The sequence below is a fragment of the Scardinius erythrophthalmus genome (assembly GCF_964197995.2).
Source record: "Scardinius erythrophthalmus genome assembly, chromosome: 7".
Classification (NCBI taxonomy): Eukaryota; Metazoa; Chordata; class Actinopteri; order Cypriniformes; family Leuciscidae; genus Scardinius; species Scardinius erythrophthalmus.
In genome coordinates, this window is record NC_138227.1 from 1589472 (window position 1) to 1610913 (window position 21442).

Here is a 21442-nt window from a genome sequence, read left to right on the forward strand (position 1 = left end):
GTGTTATATGGTCAAACTTTCTTGATCTAGTAAGAACTCTAGCGGCGGCATTTTGGACTAACTGTAGCTTGTTTATTGAGGATGCAGGACAACCAGCTAATAAAGCATTACAGTAATCTAGTCTCGAGGTCATGAATGCATGAACTAGCTTTTCTGCATCAGAAACAGATAGCATGTTACGTAATTTAGCAATATTTCTAAGGTGAAAAAAGGCTGTTTTTGTAACATATGAAATATGATTTTCAAAAGACAAGTTACAATCTAATATAACACCCAGGTCTTTTACTGTAGAGGATAAAGTAACAGGACACCCTACTATGTTAAAGTTGTATTGAAGGAGGTTTTGTGGGCGGTTTTTTGAACCGATAAGTATTACCTCTGTCTTATCTGGATTTAATAAAAGAAAATTGTGCGTCATCCAATCTTTTATATCTTTAACACACTCTGTCAATTTGGATAATTTAGCGTTTTCATCCGGCCGTGATGAAATATATAGTTGAGTGTCATCAGCATAACAATGGAAACTAATTCCATGTTTCCTTATAATATTTCCAAGTGGCAGCATATATATTGAGAATAATAGAGGGCCTAACACAGATCCTTGCGGCACTCCATAGTTTACTGGAGTTATGATCGATTTTTCTCCATTTAAATAGACAAAATGGTATCGGTCAGATAGGTATGATCTGAACCAGCTTAATGCTTGTCCTTGAACACCGGTATAGTTTTGTAGCCGATCTAAGAGTATTGTGTGATCTATAGTATCGAACGCAGCACTAAGATCAAGTTAAACTAGTATTGAGATACAGCCTTGGTCAGAAGCTAAGAGTAAATCATTTGTGATTTTAACGAGCGCAGTTTCAGTGCTATGATGCGGCCTGAACCCAGACTGAAACTTTTCATAGGTGTCATTTTCTTGCAAGAAAGAGCCCAGTTGGGCAGACACAACTTTTTCTAATATTTTGGACATAAAAGGAAGATTTGAAATGGGTCTATAATTTGCTAGGTTATTTGGGTCTTATTGTGGTTTCTTAATTAGTGGTTTTATAACTGCCAATTTAAATGTTCTTGGAACATGACCTAAAGATAAAGACGAGTTAATAATATTGAGGAGAGGCTCTTCCACTATAGGTAACACTTCTTTCAATAGTTTAGTTGGTATGGGATCTAATAAACATGTTGTTGTTTTAGAGGAAATGATAAATTTATTTAACTCTTTTTGTTCTATAGTTGTAAAGCACTGTAATTGTTCTTGCGGGGTGATAATCGAGGCTGAATTATAAGGCGCGATTGAAGATTGAACGTTTACAATTGTGGATCTGATGTTTTCTATTTTCTCAGTGAAAAAATTCATGAAATCATTACTACTAAACTGTAACGGAATATTTTGTTCAGGTGACGCTTGTTTATTTGTTAGTCTAGCCACGGTGTTAAATAAGAACCTAGGATTGTTTTGGTTATTTTCTATTAGTTTGCGGAGATGCTCAGCCCTGGCCGCTTTTAGGGCCTTTTTATAGCGTGACGTACTGTCTTTCCAAGCGATTCTAAAAACCTCTAAATTAGTTTGTTTCCATTTACGCTCTAAATTACGGGTTTCTCTCTTTAGAACACGAGTAGTATTGTTGTACCATGGTGCTTTAATTTTCTCTCTGACCTTTTTTAGTCTCATAGGTGCAACAATATCCCATTTTCCAGAGAGAACGGTGCTCATAGTGCTGGTTAGTTCGTCTAGTTCATCTGTTTGTTTAGGTTCAGGCAGCAGCTGAGACAGATCCGATAAGCAATTTGAAAAATTATCTATGGTGGATGGAAGGATTGTTCTGCCTAATCGATAACGCGGCGCAGCATGATATATTACCGGGGTACGTAATATGCAAGTTACCATGTAATGGTCAGTTACATCATCACTTTGCGGAATGATATCTATATCGGTTGGATCGGTTCCATGTGATATAATTAAATCGAGTGTATGATTAAAACGATGAGTCGGTCCGGTAACGTTTTGCTTGACCCCAAAGGAGTTTAATAAGTCTATAAACGCAGCCCCTAACGTATCATTTTGATTATCTACGTGTATGTTAAAATCTCCAACAATTAATATTTTATCGACATTGACCAATAGATCTGAGAGAAAATTTGCAAATTCTTTTAGGAAATCAGCGTAAGGCCCAGGTGGTCTATATACGGTAGCCAAGGCTAGAGATAATAGGGATGTTTTTCTATCATCTAAGAGCGTAACATTTAGTACAAGTACTTCAAATGAAATAAACTTATAACCCGTTTTCTGAGTAACATTGAGAATATCTCTATAGATAGTTGCAATACCGCCGCCACGACCAATCAGACGGGGCTCGTGCTTATAGGAGTATCCTGATGGAGTAGACTCATTTAGACCGAAATAATCATTTGGTTTAAGCCAGGTTTCAGTAAGGCAAAGTACATCTATGCTATTATCTGTGACTATTTCATTTACAATAACTGCCTTAGGTGTGAGTGATCTAATGTTTAAAAGACCTAGCTTTAGAAATTGTTTTTGTTTACTAATAGCAACATTTTCTGTTTTAATAACAATTAGATTTTTCCTAGATCCTGCAGTAGATTTATTATTTGATCGCACTAAACGAGGAATAGACACAGTTTCTATGCAATGTTCTACACTAGTATTTATATCAGTTAATTTGGTGCAGCAGAGACTATGATTTGGACTTTTGGTTACTAGTCAAAAGGTATTTAACGTTTTGGAGATGTTATCTGACAGAAGATCCGATCCGAATCTGTTTGGGTGTAAGCCATCAGCACGGTATAGCCTAGGACGCTCCCAAAACAGATTCCAATTATTTACAAAGATAATGTAAATATCTTTTAAATATCTGTGTGTCTGTGAGTGTGAGTGTGAGTGTGTGTGTGTGTGTGTGTGTGTGTGTGTGTGTGTGTGTGTGTGTGTGTGTGTGTGTGTGTGTGTGTGTCTGTGAGTGTGTGTGTGTGTGTGTGTGTGTGTGTGTGTGTGTGTGTGTGTGTCTGTGAGTGTGTGTGTTTGTGAGTGTGTGTGTATACTAGTGTGTTCATCTCACAGACACAATGTCTCATATACTGTAGTGATGTGATCAAGTGATGATACTAGATGAAGCCTCACATTAACCATCACACATTAACATCACACATCACACACACTCACACACTGATGAGCCACAACATTACAATCAGCCACAGGTGAACAGAATATCATCGATAACCTCCAAACATATTAATATCCATCAGCGAACGCTCAGTTCTCGTGATCAGTGTGTGTTTGATGCAGGAGAGACTTTGACAAGGACAAGATTGTTGTGGTCAGAGTGTGTCTGAAACTCCAGGAGTGTGTGTGTCGCTCCCGGTCAGCAACGGTGATGATTCACCAACAGTGTTAAACACACACACTGACACACAAGAGCCGGCTCCCATCGCCTGACGCTTCATCGTGTCACAGCTGAACCTCCTTCAGTCAGGATACACACATTACTGCATTTGCAGGGTGTGAAGGATATACGGTCTGCTGCCACACTGAGAGTGTGTTTTCTAACCATTTCCTAGTGATATAAAACTGTTGAGAAGTTTACAGGACCATACCAGGCCTTACATAACGGTTAGTTCCAGTCCTTGATTCTGATTGGTCAATAGCTGTGTTTGATTTGTTCTCATTGATATTGCTGATTGAGTAGTATTGTGAGAGATGGAGTGAGCGAGTAGATATAGCCTCTTCTGCTCAGTGCTATACTCATAATCATAACTCAGTTCAGATGTCCTCTGCCATATCTGTCAGCAGGGGTTACACACGCTAGTCTTCTGTCAGCAGGGGTTACACACGCTAGTCTTCTGTCAGCAGGGGTTACACACGCTAGTCTTCTGTCAGCAGGGGTTACACACACTAGTCTTCTGTCAGCAGGGGTTACACACGCTAGTCTTCTGTCAGCAGGGGTTACACACGCTAGTCTTCTGTCAGCAGGGGTTACACACGCTAGTCTTCTGTCAGCAGGGGTTACACACGCTAATCTTCTGTCAGCAGGGGTTACACACGCTAGTCTTCTGTCAGCAGGGGTTACACACGCTAGTCTTCTGTCAGCAGGGGTTACACACGCTAGTCTTCTGTCAGCAGGGGTTACACACGCTAGTCTTCTGTCAGCAGGGGTTACACACGCTAGTCTTCTGTCAGCAGGGGTTACACACGCTAGTCTTCTGTCAGCAGGGGTTACACACGCTAGTCTTCTGTCAGCAGGGGTTACACACGCTAATCTTCTGTCAGCAGGGGTTACACACGCTAGTCTTCTGTCAGCAGGGGTTACACACGCTAGTCTTCTGTCAGCAGGGGTTACACACGCTAGTCTTCTGTCAGCAGGGGTTACACACGCTAGTCTTCTGTCAGCAGGGGTTACACACGCTAGTCTTCTGTCAGCAGGGGTTACACACGCTAGTCTTCTGTCAGCAGGGTTTACACACGCTAATCTTCTGTCAGCAGGGGGTTACACACGCTAGTCTTCTGTCAGCAGGGGTTACACACGCTAGTCTTCTGTCAGCAGGGGTTACACACGCTAATCTTCTGTCAGCAGGGGGTTACACACGCTAGTCTTCTGTCAGCAGGGGTTTACACACGCTAGTCTTCTGTCAGCAGGGGTTACACACGCTAGTCTTCTGTCAGCAGGGTTTACACACGCTAGTCTTCTGTCAGCAGGGGTTACACACGCTAATCTTCTGTCAGCAGGGGTTACACACGCTAGTCTTCTGTCAGCAGGGGGTTACACACGCTAGTCTTCTGTCAGCAGGGGTTACACACGCTAGTCTTCTGTCAGCAGGGTTTACACACGCTAATCTTCTGTCAGCAGGGTTTACACACGCTAATCTTCTGTCAGCAGGGGTTACACACGCTAGTCTTCTGTCAGCAGGGGTTACACACGCTAGTCTTCTGTCAGCAGGGGTTACACACGCTAGTCTTCTGTCAGCAGGGGTTACACACGCTAGTCTTCTGTCAGCAGGGTTTACACACGCTAATCTTCTGTCAGCAGGGGTTACACACGCTAGTCTTCTGTCAGCAGGGGTTACACACGCTAATCTTCTGTCAGCAGGGGGTTACACACGCTAGTCTTCTGTCAGCAGGGGTTACACACGCTAGTCTTCTGTCAGCAGGGTTTACACACGCTAATCTTCTGTCAGCAGGGGGTTACACACGCTAGTCTTCTGTCAGCAGGGTTTACACACGCTAATCTTCTGTCAGCAGGGGTTACACACGCTAGTCTTCTGTCAGCAGGGGTTACACACGCTAGTCTTCTGTCAGCAGGGGTTACACACGCTAGTCTTCTGTCAGCAGGGGTTACACACGCTAGTCTTCTGTCAGCAGGGGTTACACACGCTAGTCTTCTGTCAGCAGGGGTTACACACGCTAGTCTTCTGTCAGCAGGGTTTACACACGCTAGTCTTCTGTCAGCAGGGGTTACACACGCTAGTCTTCTGTCAGCAGGGGTTACACACGCTAGTCTTCTGTCAGCAGGGGTTTACACACGCTAGTCTTCTGTCAGCAGGGGTTTACACACGCTAGTCTTCTGTCAGCAGGGGTTTACACACGCTAGTCTTCTGTCAGCAGGGGTTACACACGCTAGTCTTCTGTCAGCAGGGGTTACACACGCTAGTCTTCTGTCAGCAGGGGTTACACACGCTAGTCTTCTGTCAGCAGGGGTTACACACGCTAGTCTTCTGTCAGCAGGGTTTACACACGCTAGTCTTCTGTCAGCAGGGGTTACACACGCTAGTCTTCTGTCAGCAGGGGTTACACACGCTAATCTTCTGTCAGCAGGGGTTACACACGCTAGTCTTCTGTCAGCAGGGGGTTTACACACGCTAGTCTTCTGTCAGCAGGGGTTTACACACGCTAGTCTTCTGTCAGCAGGGGTTACACACGCTAGTCTTCTGTCAGCAGGGTTTACACACGCTAGTCTTCTGTCAGCAGGGTTTACACACGCTAATCTTCTGTCAGCAGGGGTTTACACACGCTAGTCTTCTGTCAGCAGGGGTTACACACGCTAGTCTTCTGTCAGCAGGGGTTTACACACGCTAGTCTTCTGTCAGCAGGGGTTTACACACGCTAGTCTTCTGTCAGCAGGGGTTTACACACGCTAGTCTTCTGTCAGCAGGGGTTACACACGCTAGTCTTCTGTCAGCAGGGTTTACACACGCTAGTCTTCTGTCAGCAGGGGTTACACACGCTAGTCTTCTGTCAGCAGGGGTTACACACGCTAATCTTCTGTCAGCAGGGGCTACACACGCTAGTCTTCTGTCAGCAGGGGTTACACACGCTAGTCTTCTGTCAGCAGGGGCTACACACGCTAAATTTTTTGTCAGCAGGGTTACACACGCTAGTCTTCTGTCAGCAGGGGTTACACACGCTAGTCTTCTGACAGCAGGGGTTACACACGCTAGTCTTCTGTCAGCAGGGGTTACACACGCTAGTCTTCTGACAGCAGGGGTTACACACGCTAATCTTCTGTCAGCAGGGGGTTACACACGCTAGTCTTCTGTCAGCAGGGGTTACACACGCTAGTCTTCTGTCAGCAGGGTTTACACACGCTAATCTTCTGTCAGCAGGGGGTTACACACGCTAGTCTTCTGTCAGCAGGGTTACACACGCTAGTCTTCTGTCAGCAGGGTTTACACACGCTAATCTTCTGTCAGCAGGGGTTACACACGCTAGTCTTCTGTCAGCAGGGGTTACACACGCTAGTCTTCTGTCAGCAGGGTTTACACACGCTAGTCTTCTGTCAGCAGGGGTTTACACACGCTAGTCTTCTGTCAGCAGGGGTTACACACGCTAGTCTTCTGTCAGCAGGGGTTACACACGCTAGTCTTCTGTCAGCAGGGTTTACACACGCTAATCTTCTGTCAGCAGGGGGTTACACACGCTAGTCTTCTGTCAGCAGGGGTTACACACGCTAGTCTTCTGTCAGCAGGGGTTTACACACGCTAGTCTTCTGTCAGCAGGGGTTACACACGCTAGTCTTCTGTCAGCAGGGGTTACACACGCTAGTCTTCTGTCAGCAGGAGTTACACCCGCTAGTCTTCTGTAGTCTTCTGTCAGCAGGGGTTACACACGCTAGTCTTCTGTCAGCAGGGGTTACACGCGCTAGTCTTCTGTCAGCAGGGGTTACACACGCTAGTCTTCTGTCAGCAGGGGTTACACACGCTAGTCTTCTGTCAGCAGGGGTTACACACGCTAGTCTTCTGTCAGCAGGGGTTACACACGCTAGTCTTCTGTCAGCAGGGTTTACACACGCTAGTCTTCTGTCAGCAGGGGTTACACACGCTAGTCTTCTGTCAGCAGGGGTTACACACGCTAGTCTTCTGTCAGCAGGGGTTACACACGCTAGTCTTCTGTCAGCAGAGGTTTACACACGCTAGTCTTCTGTCAGCAGGGGTTACACACGCTAGTCTTCTGTCAGCAGAGGTTTACACACGCTAGTCTTCTGTCAGCAGGGGTTACACACGCTAGTCTTCTGTCAGCAGAGGTTTACACACGCTAGTCTTCTGTCAGCAGGGGTTACGCACGCTAGTCTTCTGTCAGCAGGGGTTACACACGCTAGTCTTCTGTCAGCAGGGGTTTACACACGCTAGTCTTCTGTCAGCAGGGGTTACACACGCTAGTCTTCTGTCAGCAGGGGTTACACACGCTAGTCTTCTGTAGCGGCGTCTTGCTTTTCCGTGATCACAACAAGTTTCAGTCCTTCAATACAGAGATCTTCTCTCCTGACCGACTCACTCATGAAGACAGTCTGTGCCGCCATCTACTGGTGTGATGTGTGTGACTTCTGCTGCTGTTCACGGTCAGGGACTATAGTTTAAGGAAGTGAGTGAGTGAATGAGTGTGTGTGACAGACTCACATTATTGAGCTCCCTCTGGTTGAACAGTGTGTGGTATCTGCTGTATATGAGTGTGTGTGTGAGTGTGTGTGAGTGTGTGTGTGTGTGTGTGTGTGTGTGTGTGTGACTCACGTTATTGAGCTCCCTCTGGTTGCCGAACAGTGTGTGGTATCTGCTGTATATGAGTGTTTGTGTGTGTGTGTGTGTGTGTGTGTGTGTGTGTGTGTGTGTGTGTGTGTGTGTGTGTGTGAGAGAGAGACTCACGTTATTGAGCTCCCTCTGGTTGCCGAACAGTGTGTGGTATCGGCGGTATTTGCCCTCTCTGTATTTGGCGGTGATGAAGCGCCGTCTCTCGTCGCTGCTGCTGTTCAGGGTCAGCTCTTCACTGGGAGGAACGTTTGCAGCCCAGAACTGATTCGCTCGCTCGTTTCCCAGAGCCAGGAACAGCTGAAACACCAGGGCAGGGTGTGTGTGTGTGTTAAACATGAGCGCCAGGATCCGAGATTTCGGGAAAAACGCGACACGTACCTGGATGAGATCTTCAGTCCAAACCTTCTTGTCCATCTTGAGACTGCGCACTTTTGATATGTTTGGGCCGAGACCTCGATGCTCTCCTATCACACACACACACACACAACCAGAGCTGCATGATTCTGATAAAAACTGCAATTTTGATTTAAAAACACAATTTAAAAAAAATTTGAGGTTTGCTGTGCTTGTTTGTAGGGAAGCTCGTGATTGGTCAGCTAGTCGTCACCTGCACATCTATTGTTCAGATGTGATTCAGCTAGTGAACGAAGCTCGTGATTGGCCAGCTAGTCGTTACCTGCACATCGTTTGCAGAACACCACGGCGAGGTTGATGGCGGCCCACTCGGGTTTAGCAGCGCTGCAGTCCGCACACATCTGATTGGATGGCTCCGCCCAGATACGCTCGGCAACCTCGTAATTGGACAAGGCCTCTTTAATGGAGTCGCGCATCGCCTCCACCCACTGATCCTTCAGCTGGTCTGTGTCCGCTACAAAACTACACACACACACACAAAGTGAATCAATCAACTAAGTTACAGCGCTGTCTGCATCATGTCATGATTCACTGCTGTTGTGATGAAGACAATGTGCAGCAATCCATCCGAACTTCATTTCTTTGCACTTCTGTGGTATTAAATATTCATATAAATATTACATTAATTGGACTTCTGGTTGTGACGTCGCTTCCGGTTTCATCTAATTTCATCAATAACTGCTCTAGCATTACTAATAGAAATTCTTTACTGATATTTCATATATTCCTAACAAATATGGAACCTAAATAGTTGAAAAATAAAAGAGGGAAAACATCTAAGTCAGATCGAGATGAAGGGCTCTCCGGCTCAGAAGACCTTTACTGATCCTTCAGCACTCACACACACACACACACACACACACACACACACACACACACACACACACACACACACACTACAGCACTTTTCTCAAACTTAGTAGTAAAGAGGAGATGAGATGATCGGTTCACTGCCACTTGAACTGATGCTTGAACTTAATACTGTCACGCCGTATTAAAATCGACAGAATTTTAAAGTTGAGAATTTTCTTCATATTAAAAATAACACAGAATTAAGATTTTAGATTTTTTAAAAACCCATAACATTACAAATCAAAACTGAGTAATTAATATTGACATGTTAAATTGTTGTAGTTTATCCACGTTGTTTTCCCTTTTCATCTATTATTTATATTGCAATTACAAACATGTTTAGTTTTAGCTTACTTAATAATAAGAACACTGGCAGTGTTTGAATAAGTTTCTGTGGGTCTGAGATAAAACTGGTGCATTTGTTGGGTGCATTCACACACACACACACACACACACACACACACACACACACACACACTATATCTGACTTTTATATTCACTGAGCAGATGAAGAAAAAACCTACAAAACCACAACATCTGTAAGAGCTAGAAAACACACACACACACACACACACACACACACACACACCGAGAGAGACACACATACACACACACACACTCTCACACACAGAGAGAGAGAGAGAGAGAGAGAGAGAGAGAGAGAGAGAGAGAGAGAGAGAGAGAGAGAGAGAGAGAGAGAGAGAGAGAGAGAGAGAGAGAGAGAGAGAGAGAGCAGTATCACACTATTATCTCTCTCTCACACACAGTTATTTCAGCTGGCCAGAAGAACAGACTCTCAGTGACCCTCAGAGCGGAGCAAAGATTAAGTGAGAGATGAATGAACGCATGACGGATGGAAAGAAGTATAAAGAACAGAAAGCAGAAAGAGTGTGTGAGTGTGTCACCTGAATATGCGGTACGGTGTGGTCAGATCAAACCCTCTTCGGTCCATCTCCTTCACATTCCCAACATTCATATCAATAGAGGTGATCCCGATTCCCAGACGATAGTCCTGAACAGAAACACGTTTACTTGACTATGTAAACAGGGACAGTTGCTACATCATAGTTTATTAATATCCACAAACTATTATGTTCACACACACATACAGTTATAAGTTATGCAACTGAACATTGAGCAATACAATCAGACAAAAGTAACATGCACACACACACTCACACACACAGATACTCACACAGATAATCACACACAAAAACACACATAGATTCTCGCCTTCTAACACACACACACACACACACACACACACACACACACACTAACATCCAGGAAACAACAACTTTATAAGAGTCCATGTCAGCAACTTAAGTGTTCATGATTTGAGAACTCAAAGTTTTCCTTGATCTTCTGACACATAAGAGGTCGTTGTACTATAAAAACATCCTGTAAGTTTCAGAACTCAAAACTTCCTTGTTAGTCCAAAAACAGCTTTTATTGAAACCAAGCACTCAAGACGACGGGTTTCAGGTTGTGTCACATAATAACATAACAGAGTGACGAAAGACCAGAATCAGATCGACGCCCACTTATTTAGCCCCGCCCACTGGTGTGTGTTAGTAAGATGAGAGATACAGGATCACATTAACTTCGAAAGCATCCTAAAGCTATTTATCTTCAACTATAGAGCATTATTTGCTTGTTCAGCACATTTCCCTGTGGAAAGGTAAATCAGTTACAAATTCGGCGCATGCTTTTACACTAAGATATGGACCCGACAGTAATGCCACCACATATACGTAACCGTGTTCAGTCTAATGCCAGCGATTTCTAATGTGTAATGGTTCATGTACAGTCAGACGTTCCCTGTCTCAACATCGTTTATTGCTGTTTATGCATCAGTAAATCAAGCCAGTGACTAAACGATCAACTCTCTTAGGCCCAATCCCAATTCTATTTTATACCCCTTCGCCTAGCCCTAACCCTTCGCCTACCTCTAACCCTTGCCCCTTGAAACAGAGCGGCAAAGCATAGGGGTGAAAATATTCCCCTAAGAAATGGGACACCACTACCACCGTTACACGTCATTTTACGTCTCGCTAGCGCCTGCGTCACAGGAGATGCGCCGATGTTTATCACAAACTTCCAAGATGCAGTCGTCAGCCGCAGTCATCGCAGTTGCGTGGGTTACAGCAATTTTTGTGCATTTGTCTTGTAATGTTCGCAGAAAACAACGGAGATGACGATATCTTCGACACCTAAGTTTGCTGGTGGATCAGTTTATGGTATGTATGATGGCTACAAAGACGTTTAGTTGCAATTTTAACGTAACGTTAGAAGCTGTACATAAAACGTCCGTGGACTTGTATTCTGTGGTGTTGTATAAACACGTTGGAGGTACAGACCTATGTTTGTATCCATTTATTTATTTATTGTGTGAAATGTTTACAGCGATTTTTTTACAAACGTTTCTTTGAAGAAAATGACCGTAAATACGGGTCTCCTTTTTTGCTTGGGCAGCCATTTTGTGTCTGTAGCCGGTGTATTTCTCATACCCCTTCGTCTGAAGTGTGGTCCCGGCTATCTGGCCCTTCCCCCTACCCCTCCCCCTCCAACCAAAAGAGAATCGAGACAACCCTGCCCCTTCACGTGAACGCGCAAAACAGAGGGGTAGGGGAAAGTGAAGGGGTAAGGGGTAGAATTGGGATTGGGCCTTAGTAGCATGAAAATAATCTGTTATTTAAACTGTGAGTTATGATGGGTGAGACGAGTCTGTCTATAATCAACATTTTTCACGATTAGTTAATATCGACAGCTGTGATAGCAAAAACGTAGTAAAAGTTTTCATGAGACTTCCACATATAATGCTCATTTCATATGCAAAGACGTTAGCCAATCACAGCAGTGGGCGTTTACACTGAGTCTCATAGACCAGTCCTGAAGCGTCAACTAGTCTCTCCCTGTGAAGACCTCCTTCCCTTAACCTCTGTACAGATAAAACGTTGTCAAAATTCCAGTTCACATCGATACGCGCAAGCGATAAACAATTCTGTACTGTACATTTTTAAGGCCAGACAAGTAGTTTGTTGAGGTCAATTTGTAAAGAAAGGCTACACGCCTGCACACATATATATTCAAACGCACATACCTATAGACTAAACACGTAATACGCATGTGCGCTCCATCAGCGTTTTCACAGATTCACGTTTTTGAAGGATAACTTTTTTTCAAAAAAATTCAAGGCTTGCACATTGGAACCTATTTCAAGGTTTGCGTGACTTGACTTAACTTGACTTGACTAATGAAGGTGACTTGACTAATGAAGGTGACTTGGCTTGACTAATGAAGGTGACTTGACTTGGCTTGACTAATGAAGGTGACTTGGCTTGACTAATGAAGGTGACTTGACTAATGAAGGTGACTTGACTAGACTAATGAAGGTGACTTGGTTTGACTAATGAAGGTGACTTGGCTTGAATAATGAAGGTGACTTGACTAGACTAATGAAGGTGACTTGACTAATGAAGGTGACTTGACTAATGAAGGTGACTTGGTTTGACTAATGAAGGTGACTTGACTAGACTAATGAAGGTGACTTGACTTGACTAGACTAATGAAGGTGACTTGGCTTCACTTGATTAATGAATGTGACTTGACTAGACTAATGAAGGTGACTTGACTTGACTAATGAAGGTGACTTGACTTGACTAATGAAGGTGACTTGACTTGACTAATGAAGGTGACTTGATTAATGAAGGTGACTTGAAGGTGACTTGACTTGACTAATGAAGGTGACTTGACTTGACTAATGAAGGTGACTTGACTTGACTAATGAAGGTGACTTGGCTTGACTAATGAAGGTGACTTGGCTTGACTAATGAAGGTGACTTGGCTTGACTAATGAAGGTGACTTGACTAGACTAATGAAGGTGACTTGACTTGACTAATGAAGGTGACTTGACTAATGAAGGTGACTTGACTAGACTAATGAAGGTGACTTGGTTTGACTAATGAAGGTGACTTGGCTTGAATAATGAAGGTGACTTGACTAGACTAATGAAGGTGACTTGACTAATGAAGGTGACTTGACTAATGAAGGTGACTTGGTTTGACTAATGAAGGTGACTTGACTAGACTAATGAAGGTGACTTGACTTGACTAGACTAATGAAGGTGACTTGGCTTCACTTGATTAATGAATGTGACTTGACTAGACTAATGAAGGTGACTTGACTTGACTAATGAAGGTGACTTGACTTGACTAATGAAGGTGACTTGACTTGACTAATGAAGGTGACTTGATTAATGAAGGTGACTTGACTTGACTAATGAAGGTGACTTGGCTTGACTAATGAAGGTGACTTGGCTTGACTAATGAAGGTGACTTGGCTTGACTAATGAAGGTGACTTGACTAGACTAATGAAGGTGACTTGACTAATGAAGGTGACTTGACTAATGAAGGTGACTTGGTTTGACTAGACTAATGAAGGTGACTTGACTAGACTAATGAAGGTGACTTGGCTTGACTAATGAAGGTGACTTGACTTGACTAATGAAGGTGACTTGACTAGACTAATGAAGGTGACTTGACTAATGAAGGTGACTTGACTAATGAAGGTGACTTGACTAATGAAGGTGACTTGGTTTGACTAATGAAGGTGACTTGACTAGACTAATGAAGGTGACTTGACTTGACTAGACTAATGAAGGTGACTTGGCTTCACTTGATTAATGAAGGTGACTTGACTTGACTTGACTAATGAAGGTTACTTGACTTGACTAATGAAGGTGACTTGACTTGACTAATGAAGGTGACTTGACTAGACTTAGGGCTGCAACAAACGATTATTTTGATAATCGACTAATCTAACGATTATTAGAACGATTAATCGACTATTCATCGATTATTTCGCCGACTAATCAGTAAGTTTGGAACGATTATTCAGCCTTTTCAATTAGTTAAAACACTGAGTTATACATATTCTAACTATAATATATATAAAAAAAATCACTTCAGCTTTTGAAATGGTTGGTTTAATGAACTTTGAGCAACTAAACAGGTCATTCTCTTTAAGTTTTTAGATTTCTGTCCAACTCAAATCACACACAAATGCTCTCTAAGCAACATTGGTTAAATATTCTGTTCTCTTTAAATAGAAAAAAATAAACAAAAAAAATATCAGCTGCATTACAGACACACTTAAACTGCAAACAATTATTATAAGAATATTTTTTTTTTAAATTGATATGACAATTGAGCTGAGCTGACATTCTCATTCACCTTTTAATTTACAGTATAAAAAATTAACTGACATGATATTCTTCATAACATCTCCTTTTGTAAGTCTTCATGAATATGTAACAAAATAAAGGCAAGGGATAATACTGTAATAACGTTACCTAATAGAGCTACAATAATAAAAACAGCCCTGACTCCTAAGCTCGATCAAGCTTTATTCTATGCAAAAATAAATCATCACATTACTGTAATTATATTATTATTGTTAATATTATTGCTATTATTAGTAGTATTGCATTCTCTAAAAAGAGATTTACTGCTAGTTATTTAGCTCCAGCTGGAGAACATTCACCTCTCACCCGGCTCGTCTCGTGCCGGGTTTTTCCTCTTTAAGTGTTTTAACATGCATGTTGTGCTCCCGTGAAAAGCAAGTTCCGCCTTGCATGTATTGCATACGATAGCATTCTTGGTTTGCAGTTTTGTGAAACTTTACACACCTTGCTAGTTCGGATTCGTTTGCACTCCGTCATAATTCGCGCTGTGTTTTCTTCTACCGCAATAGCATTTGTAACGGCTGCATTACACTCTAGCGCTAAAGCGCCGTAGCGGTCAAATCGCGATATTGCAGGCCCTTACATTAGGTCACGTGGGATCAAACGACTACTCGACAACAAAGATATTTGTCGACAAATGTCGACTAATCGTTTCAGCCCTAACTAGACTAATGAAGGTGACTTGACTAGACTAATGAAGGTGACTTGGCTTGACTAATGAAGGTGACTTGACTTGACTAATGAAGGTGACTTGACTTGACTAATGAAGGTGACTTGACTAGACTAATGAAGGTGACTTGGCTTGACTAATGAAGGTGACTTGACTTGACTAATGAAGGTGACTTGGCTTGACTAATGAAGGTGACTTGACTTGACTAATGAAGGTGACTTGACTTGACTAATGAAAGTGACTTGACTAGACTAATGAAGGTGACTTGGCTTGACTAGACTAATGAAGGTGACTTGACTAGACTAATGAAGGTGACTTGGCTTGACTAGACTAATGAAGGTGACTTGACTAGACTAATGAAGGTGACTTGGCTTGACTAGACTAATGAAGGTGACTTGGCTTGACTAATGAAGGTGACTTGACTAGACTAATGAAGGTGACTTGGCTTGACTAGACTAATGAAGGTGACTTGGCTTGACTAATGAAGGTGACTTGACTAGACTAATGAAGGTGACTTGGCTTGACTAGACTAATGAAGGTGACTTGGCTTGACTAGACTAATGAAGGTGACTTGGCTTGACTAGACTAATGAAGGTGACTTGGCTTGACTTGACTAATGAAGGTGACTTGACTAGACTAATGAAGGTGACTTGGCTTGACTAGACTAATGAAGGTGACTTGACTAGACTAATGAAGGTGACTTGGCTTGACTAGACTAATGAAGGTGACTTGGCTTGACTAATGAAGGTGACTTGACTTGACTAATGAAGGTGACTTGACTTGACTAATGAAGGTGACTTGACTAATGAAGGTGACTTGGCTTGACTAATGAAGGTGACTTGACTTGACTAATGAAGGTGACTTGACTTGACTAATGAAGGTGACTTGACTTGACTAATGAAGGTGACTTGACTTGACTAGACACGCCCCTTCCAACAGAGCCTTCAAATCAGGGCAGAAAATGGCGTTTTCGGGGCTTTTTCTTTTATTTGAAAAGCTAAACCACATTAATGAACCTCGAGACTTCTGCCACGGTCAGGATTTCAGTGGGGAAGACGGTTTACCTCTGTATTTTTGTAGAGATAGACTTTATCCGCACACACCACCGTGTAGAGTTTGTGGCGCAGGCCACGCAGCTCCAGATAACCCTTCATCTCATAGTTCACACAGGGGTTAAAGGTCAAGTCCAGGCTCGTCCGCCCCCGAGACACCCCAACACAGCTCTTCAACGCCGACACCCACTCGTTCCTATCCACTGACACACACACACACACACACACAAACACACACACACTTTAGTCGTTGAGTGAAAGTGACTGTTTATCTGACTAGCCTCAAGTATCTCGTGTTTAAGTCATGTGACTGTGATATTAAAACAGTGTAATGTTTACTTCCATATTTACCTGACATATCTTTAAAAGTCTTAAATTTAGTTATAAGAATCTTAAATGGTATAACAAATGTCTCAATTATGTGTTTACTGTATTGCAATTGACCCTTCGCTAAGCCACGCCCGAAAACCGCCACAGGCCAATCGTGGCTTAGCAACCGTAACTAGGCGCGGGAGGTCTGGCAAGCTTTCGAGCGAGGGAAACATGCCAAAGCGTTGTGCGTATGGATTGTGCAAATCTGATACCCGGTATCGTAAAAGTTTGGACGGGGTGGTGGATTTTGTTCCCTTCCCGAAACCTAAAACCCAAGGGGAGAAATGCCGGGCGTCATCTTCATTTATACAGCGCTTTTAACAATGTAGATTGTTCCAAAGCAGCTTTACATTGATAATAGGAAAATAAAAGTAAAGTGTTTTGGCTTTATAGCAGCTCTAGAATAAAGTTATTGTCCAGCTCGTGGATCAAGCACTGTGATTAAAGGCAAGACGGAGGCTCACAGACATAATTTAACGTTACTTAAAAATATATTTCAGCATTTTGTTAATCGACGGCCAAACTAGTAACGTTAGCCTACCCCAATCCGATCGTGACTCTCCCGGTGTCTAGTAAAAGTAAAAGGTAGTTAGTAAAAGGAGGGAACATCAGGGGGCTTGCTGGAGATCTCCAAGGAAAAGGTTGGTATGCAAACTTAATCAGTTCATAACAGTAAGTTAGTCACTTACATGACCCACGACGTGTGAGCGGTAGCCTGGCGCGCTACAAATATAAGCGGGAGAATGTTATCATTGCAAAGTGGTCAGGCTAATGTCTTGTGTTTATTCCACAATACTTATGGATAAGCTGTTTGATTTATAAATATTAGAATATTTTCAAATTTCACTTACGCTGCTGTGCATGCACAAAGCTGTTCCTCAATCTGTGTGTTTCCCATTTGAATGGTCAGCGTACGAGGCGGCTACTGCTTGCGCTGAGACCTAACGTTATAGGCTTTAGCTTAAATTTTGATGAAATTATTCTCTAATCGTTTGCATATTATGTCGTGGATATAGCCCTCGAATGCATACTGCAGTCTTGCTCTCTCATATTTTCACCTGTTCGCCAAAAATGACTAATTATCTCCTTAGGAATGTCTGAAACCGGTGCATACATACTGAAATAGAAGTGCCAGGCGCAAAAGCTTGACAGGCGTAGCAACAGTAACTAAGGAGGGCGGGGCTTAGCGAAGGGTCAATTGTTTTAGATTATTGAATTATGACAGTGTTTACTGTATTGTAAATGTTTTAGATGATTGTAAGAGTCTGTGTGTTTCATCTTCTCCCTCATATGCGGAATAAGCAACTGGAAGCAATAAAGACAAATAAAAACAAGAGTCCAGGCTTGTTTATAATTAAAACACCCCAATTATGCAGAACATATTTTGCTGGTTATTATTGGTATTTCAATTCCATAACTATTAAATAAATACAGTTTGAACCTGAAATATTTAAAATTCTAGTCTTGTACAGTATAATTAATATATTATATATATACTAATATATATATATATATATATATATATATATATATATATATATATATATATATATATATATATATATATATATATATATATATATATATATATATATATATATATATATATACATACACACACATATATGTAAATAAACAAATAATTTTGAATCTCTTTGAATCCCTTTCCAAGCACTGTGTTGGTGTGTTTTTGTGAGGTCACACAAAAGTTTGTGTGAAACTTTTGTTTCATCGGACCACAAAACCTCACATATTAACTGTGCGTCTCACGTTCACAAACACACTTTATAACACACACACACACACTTTATACACTCACTGTCGCTCTCGGCGCGGAACAGGAAAGTGCGATTGTGCGTCACAACCTCAAACTTCTGATCGCCCACGTTGACCACGCCGGTGATGGACGCTGTCGGTATGATCCTCTTCGAGTAGACGTCCTACACACACACAAATACAAGCGTGTGTGTTTAATCAGCAGCGGATGTAAATGTCAGTGGTGATGAAGGACACGTGCGGTGAGAGACGTTCATCATGTCCTTTCACATCATACTTTAACCAGATGAGCGTAAACTACTAAGGTACTCTAAAGCAGTGGTTGTCAACTCCAGTCCTCGTGACCCGCTGCTCTATGTCTCTCTTATCTGACACACTCAAATCAGTTCATGGAGTCTCTCCTAATGAGCTGATGATCTGGTTCAGGTGTGTTAAATAAGGGAGACATACAAAATGTGCAGAGCAGTGGGTCCCGAGGACTGGAGTTGAGAACCACTGTTCTAAAGTCACCATGAAATAAATAAATAAATAAATAAATAAATAAATAAATAAATAAATAAATGGATGGAAAATTCTGGTTTAGAATAGAGAAGAAAAGACTAGAGCAATACACACACCTTCTCAGTGTCGAAGTATCTCAGGTATTCAGCATCCAGTTTGACCCAACGTCTCTGGTAGATAAGAGACCTGCACACACACACACACACACACACACACACACATTACATAACACACTTTATTTTATATAGGACAGATTGCTTCAAAAAAGATTTACACTAGTTATGCTGTGCGAAAAAAACTTCCTTTTTTATTACAGATATGCTGAAGGTTTTGTTCTCTTGGACATGTGGGATAGAAACTGCTTTATTCACAAATTGATTTACGCAATATTCAAATTTTGCACAAAAGTTACATTTGCAAATTTGGATGGAAGCATAGATACGCACAAACTCGCACACACACACACACGCGCACTCACTCGCTCACACACACATATACTCACTCACTCGTACACTCACACACACACACCCTCTCCCACATACCCTCTCCCACACACACTCTCCCACAGACTCACTCACACACACCCTCTCCCACAGACTCACTCCCACAGACTCACTCACACAGACTCACTCACACACCCCCCACACACCCCCCACATGCACATACATATTTTTACATTTTCAAAAAACATCATTAGTATGTTTATTAACCTATTTCTCCATGGAGATGCAGGAGATCTCACTATCCTTGTGGGGGCATTTGGTCCTGTCAATGTAATATAAACCTTTACACACACACACACTCACGCACCCTTGAGGAGGATTCTTGTCCAACCAGCCCATTTTAATAACCGGAACGCTCGCGGAGTCGAAGTCTTCTCGAGGAGGCGAAGCACTAACATGACCAGTGAACGGCAGATAGACGCTGTTCTGAGAGCCCGAGATCGAGCCGTAGTCATCAATCCACGAACCCCGTCTGTGTGTGTGAGAGTGTGTGTGTGTGAGTGTGTGAGAGAGAGTGTGAGAGTGTGAGTGAGTGAGTGAGTGTGTGTGTGTGTGTGTGTGTGTGTGGGAGTGTGTGGGAGTGTGAGAGAGTGTGAGAGAGTGTGAGAGAGTGAGTGAGTGAGTGAGTGAGTGAGTGAGTGTGTGTGTGTGTGTGTGTGTGTGTGTGTGTGTGTGTGTGAGTGAGTGAGTGAGTGAGTGAGAGAGAGAATGAGTGAGTGAGAGTGTGTGTGTGAGAGTGTGAGAGAGTGAGTGAGTGTGTGTGAGTGAGTGAGTGAGTGAGTGAGTGAGTGAGTGAGTGAGTGAGTGAGTGAGTGAGAGTGTGTGTGTGAGAGTGTGAGAGAGTGAGTGAGTGTGTGTGAGTGAGTGAGTGAGTGAGTGAGTGAGTGAGTGAGTGAGTGAGTGAGTGAGTGAGTGAGTGAGTGAGTGAGTGTGAGTGAGAGTGTGAGAGAGAGAGAGAGAGAGAGAGAGAGAGAGAGAGAGAGGCAAACTTAATTAAGCAAACATCCATTAAACACACACTCACTTACAGCCGAAAACACAACCCATCAGACCTACACACATGTATTTAATGTTCAATTTCTAAGTTCAGTTGTTACATGATTTCTGTATTATATTCTTTTTATATTATTTATTATTATTACTCTTTATTTATTTTATTATTATTGTTTAATGTTATTATTTTTGCTATATCTAGCCATGAATATATATATATATATATATATATATATATATATATATAAAATATTGTCTTTTTTTATATATATATATATATATATATATATATATATATATATATATATATATATATATATATATATATATAAAATATTGTCTTTTTTTATTTAGTTGTATTATTATTTTCTGGCTTCACAAAACGTTCTATGTTGTTTTAATGCTTTGGCAATACAAAATGTATCTTTTTTTTGTCATGCCAGTAAAGCTTTCTGAACTGAACTGAACTGAGATAAAGAGGGAGAGATGGGAGAAGTCAAGAAAAGAAGGAAGTGTTATATTATTACATTGAACATGAACTTCTCCTATTGCCAAATCCACTAAAGCCTCACAGCAACACGTTTGCAGAACTGCAGGAGAAATCTAAATGCGTCGCTGCATCTGTTAATAGACTCACTTGATGGACACGGACTGGTAACAGCTTGTGTCGTCATCGAGCAGCTCGTCGTCGCTGCACAGGCTGCTGTAACGGGGCTTCGTCACCTTGGGAACCAGCAAGGACGTCTATTGGAGGAAACAGCTGTCAATCACACAGCGACTGTGCTGATTGGACGAATCTGAGGTGTTGAGGAATGCTCATTATTACGCACCTTGTTGGCCATGTCTATGAGTTTAGCGTCTCTGCAGGGCTCGCGGCCGTCATATTCATCTGAACTTTCCCCTGAATCCAACTCTACAGAGCAGAAGAAGACAAAACAAGACATTAACTCATCAAACCAGACACTACACGTGTTTAGAGCCCCAGACTCTTGCAGAATGACTAGAGTAGGTACTGTACACCTCCATCTTTTCTT

General features: G+C 42.3%; 1 protein-coding gene across 3 annotated transcripts in view; it reads right to left on the reverse strand.

Moving 5' to 3' along the window:
• arap1 (ArfGAP with RhoGAP domain, ankyrin repeat and PH domain 1) overlaps nucleotides 1-21442 on the reverse strand; it is a 90637-nt gene that overhangs the window by 43279 nt on the left and 25916 nt on the right. For all 3 annotated transcript variants that reach the window (XM_081370545.1, XM_081370546.1, XM_081370547.1), the window contains 10 exons: nucleotides 21239-21321; nucleotides 21046-21152; nucleotides 19723-19887; nucleotides 19029-19098; nucleotides 18455-18575; nucleotides 16276-16466; nucleotides 10200-10306; nucleotides 8705-8904; nucleotides 8407-8492; nucleotides 8143-8325 (listed from right to left, as the gene is read on the reverse strand). In XM_081370545.1, the coding sequence (XP_081226671.1) occupies nucleotides 8143-8325; nucleotides 8407-8492; nucleotides 8705-8904; nucleotides 10200-10306; nucleotides 16276-16466; nucleotides 18455-18575; nucleotides 19029-19098; nucleotides 19723-19887; nucleotides 21046-21152; nucleotides 21239-21321 (1313 nt within the window). The remainder of the gene's footprint in view (nucleotides 1-8142; nucleotides 8326-8406; nucleotides 8493-8704; nucleotides 8905-10199; nucleotides 10307-16275; nucleotides 16467-18454; nucleotides 18576-19028; nucleotides 19099-19722; nucleotides 19888-21045; nucleotides 21153-21238; nucleotides 21322-21442) is intronic.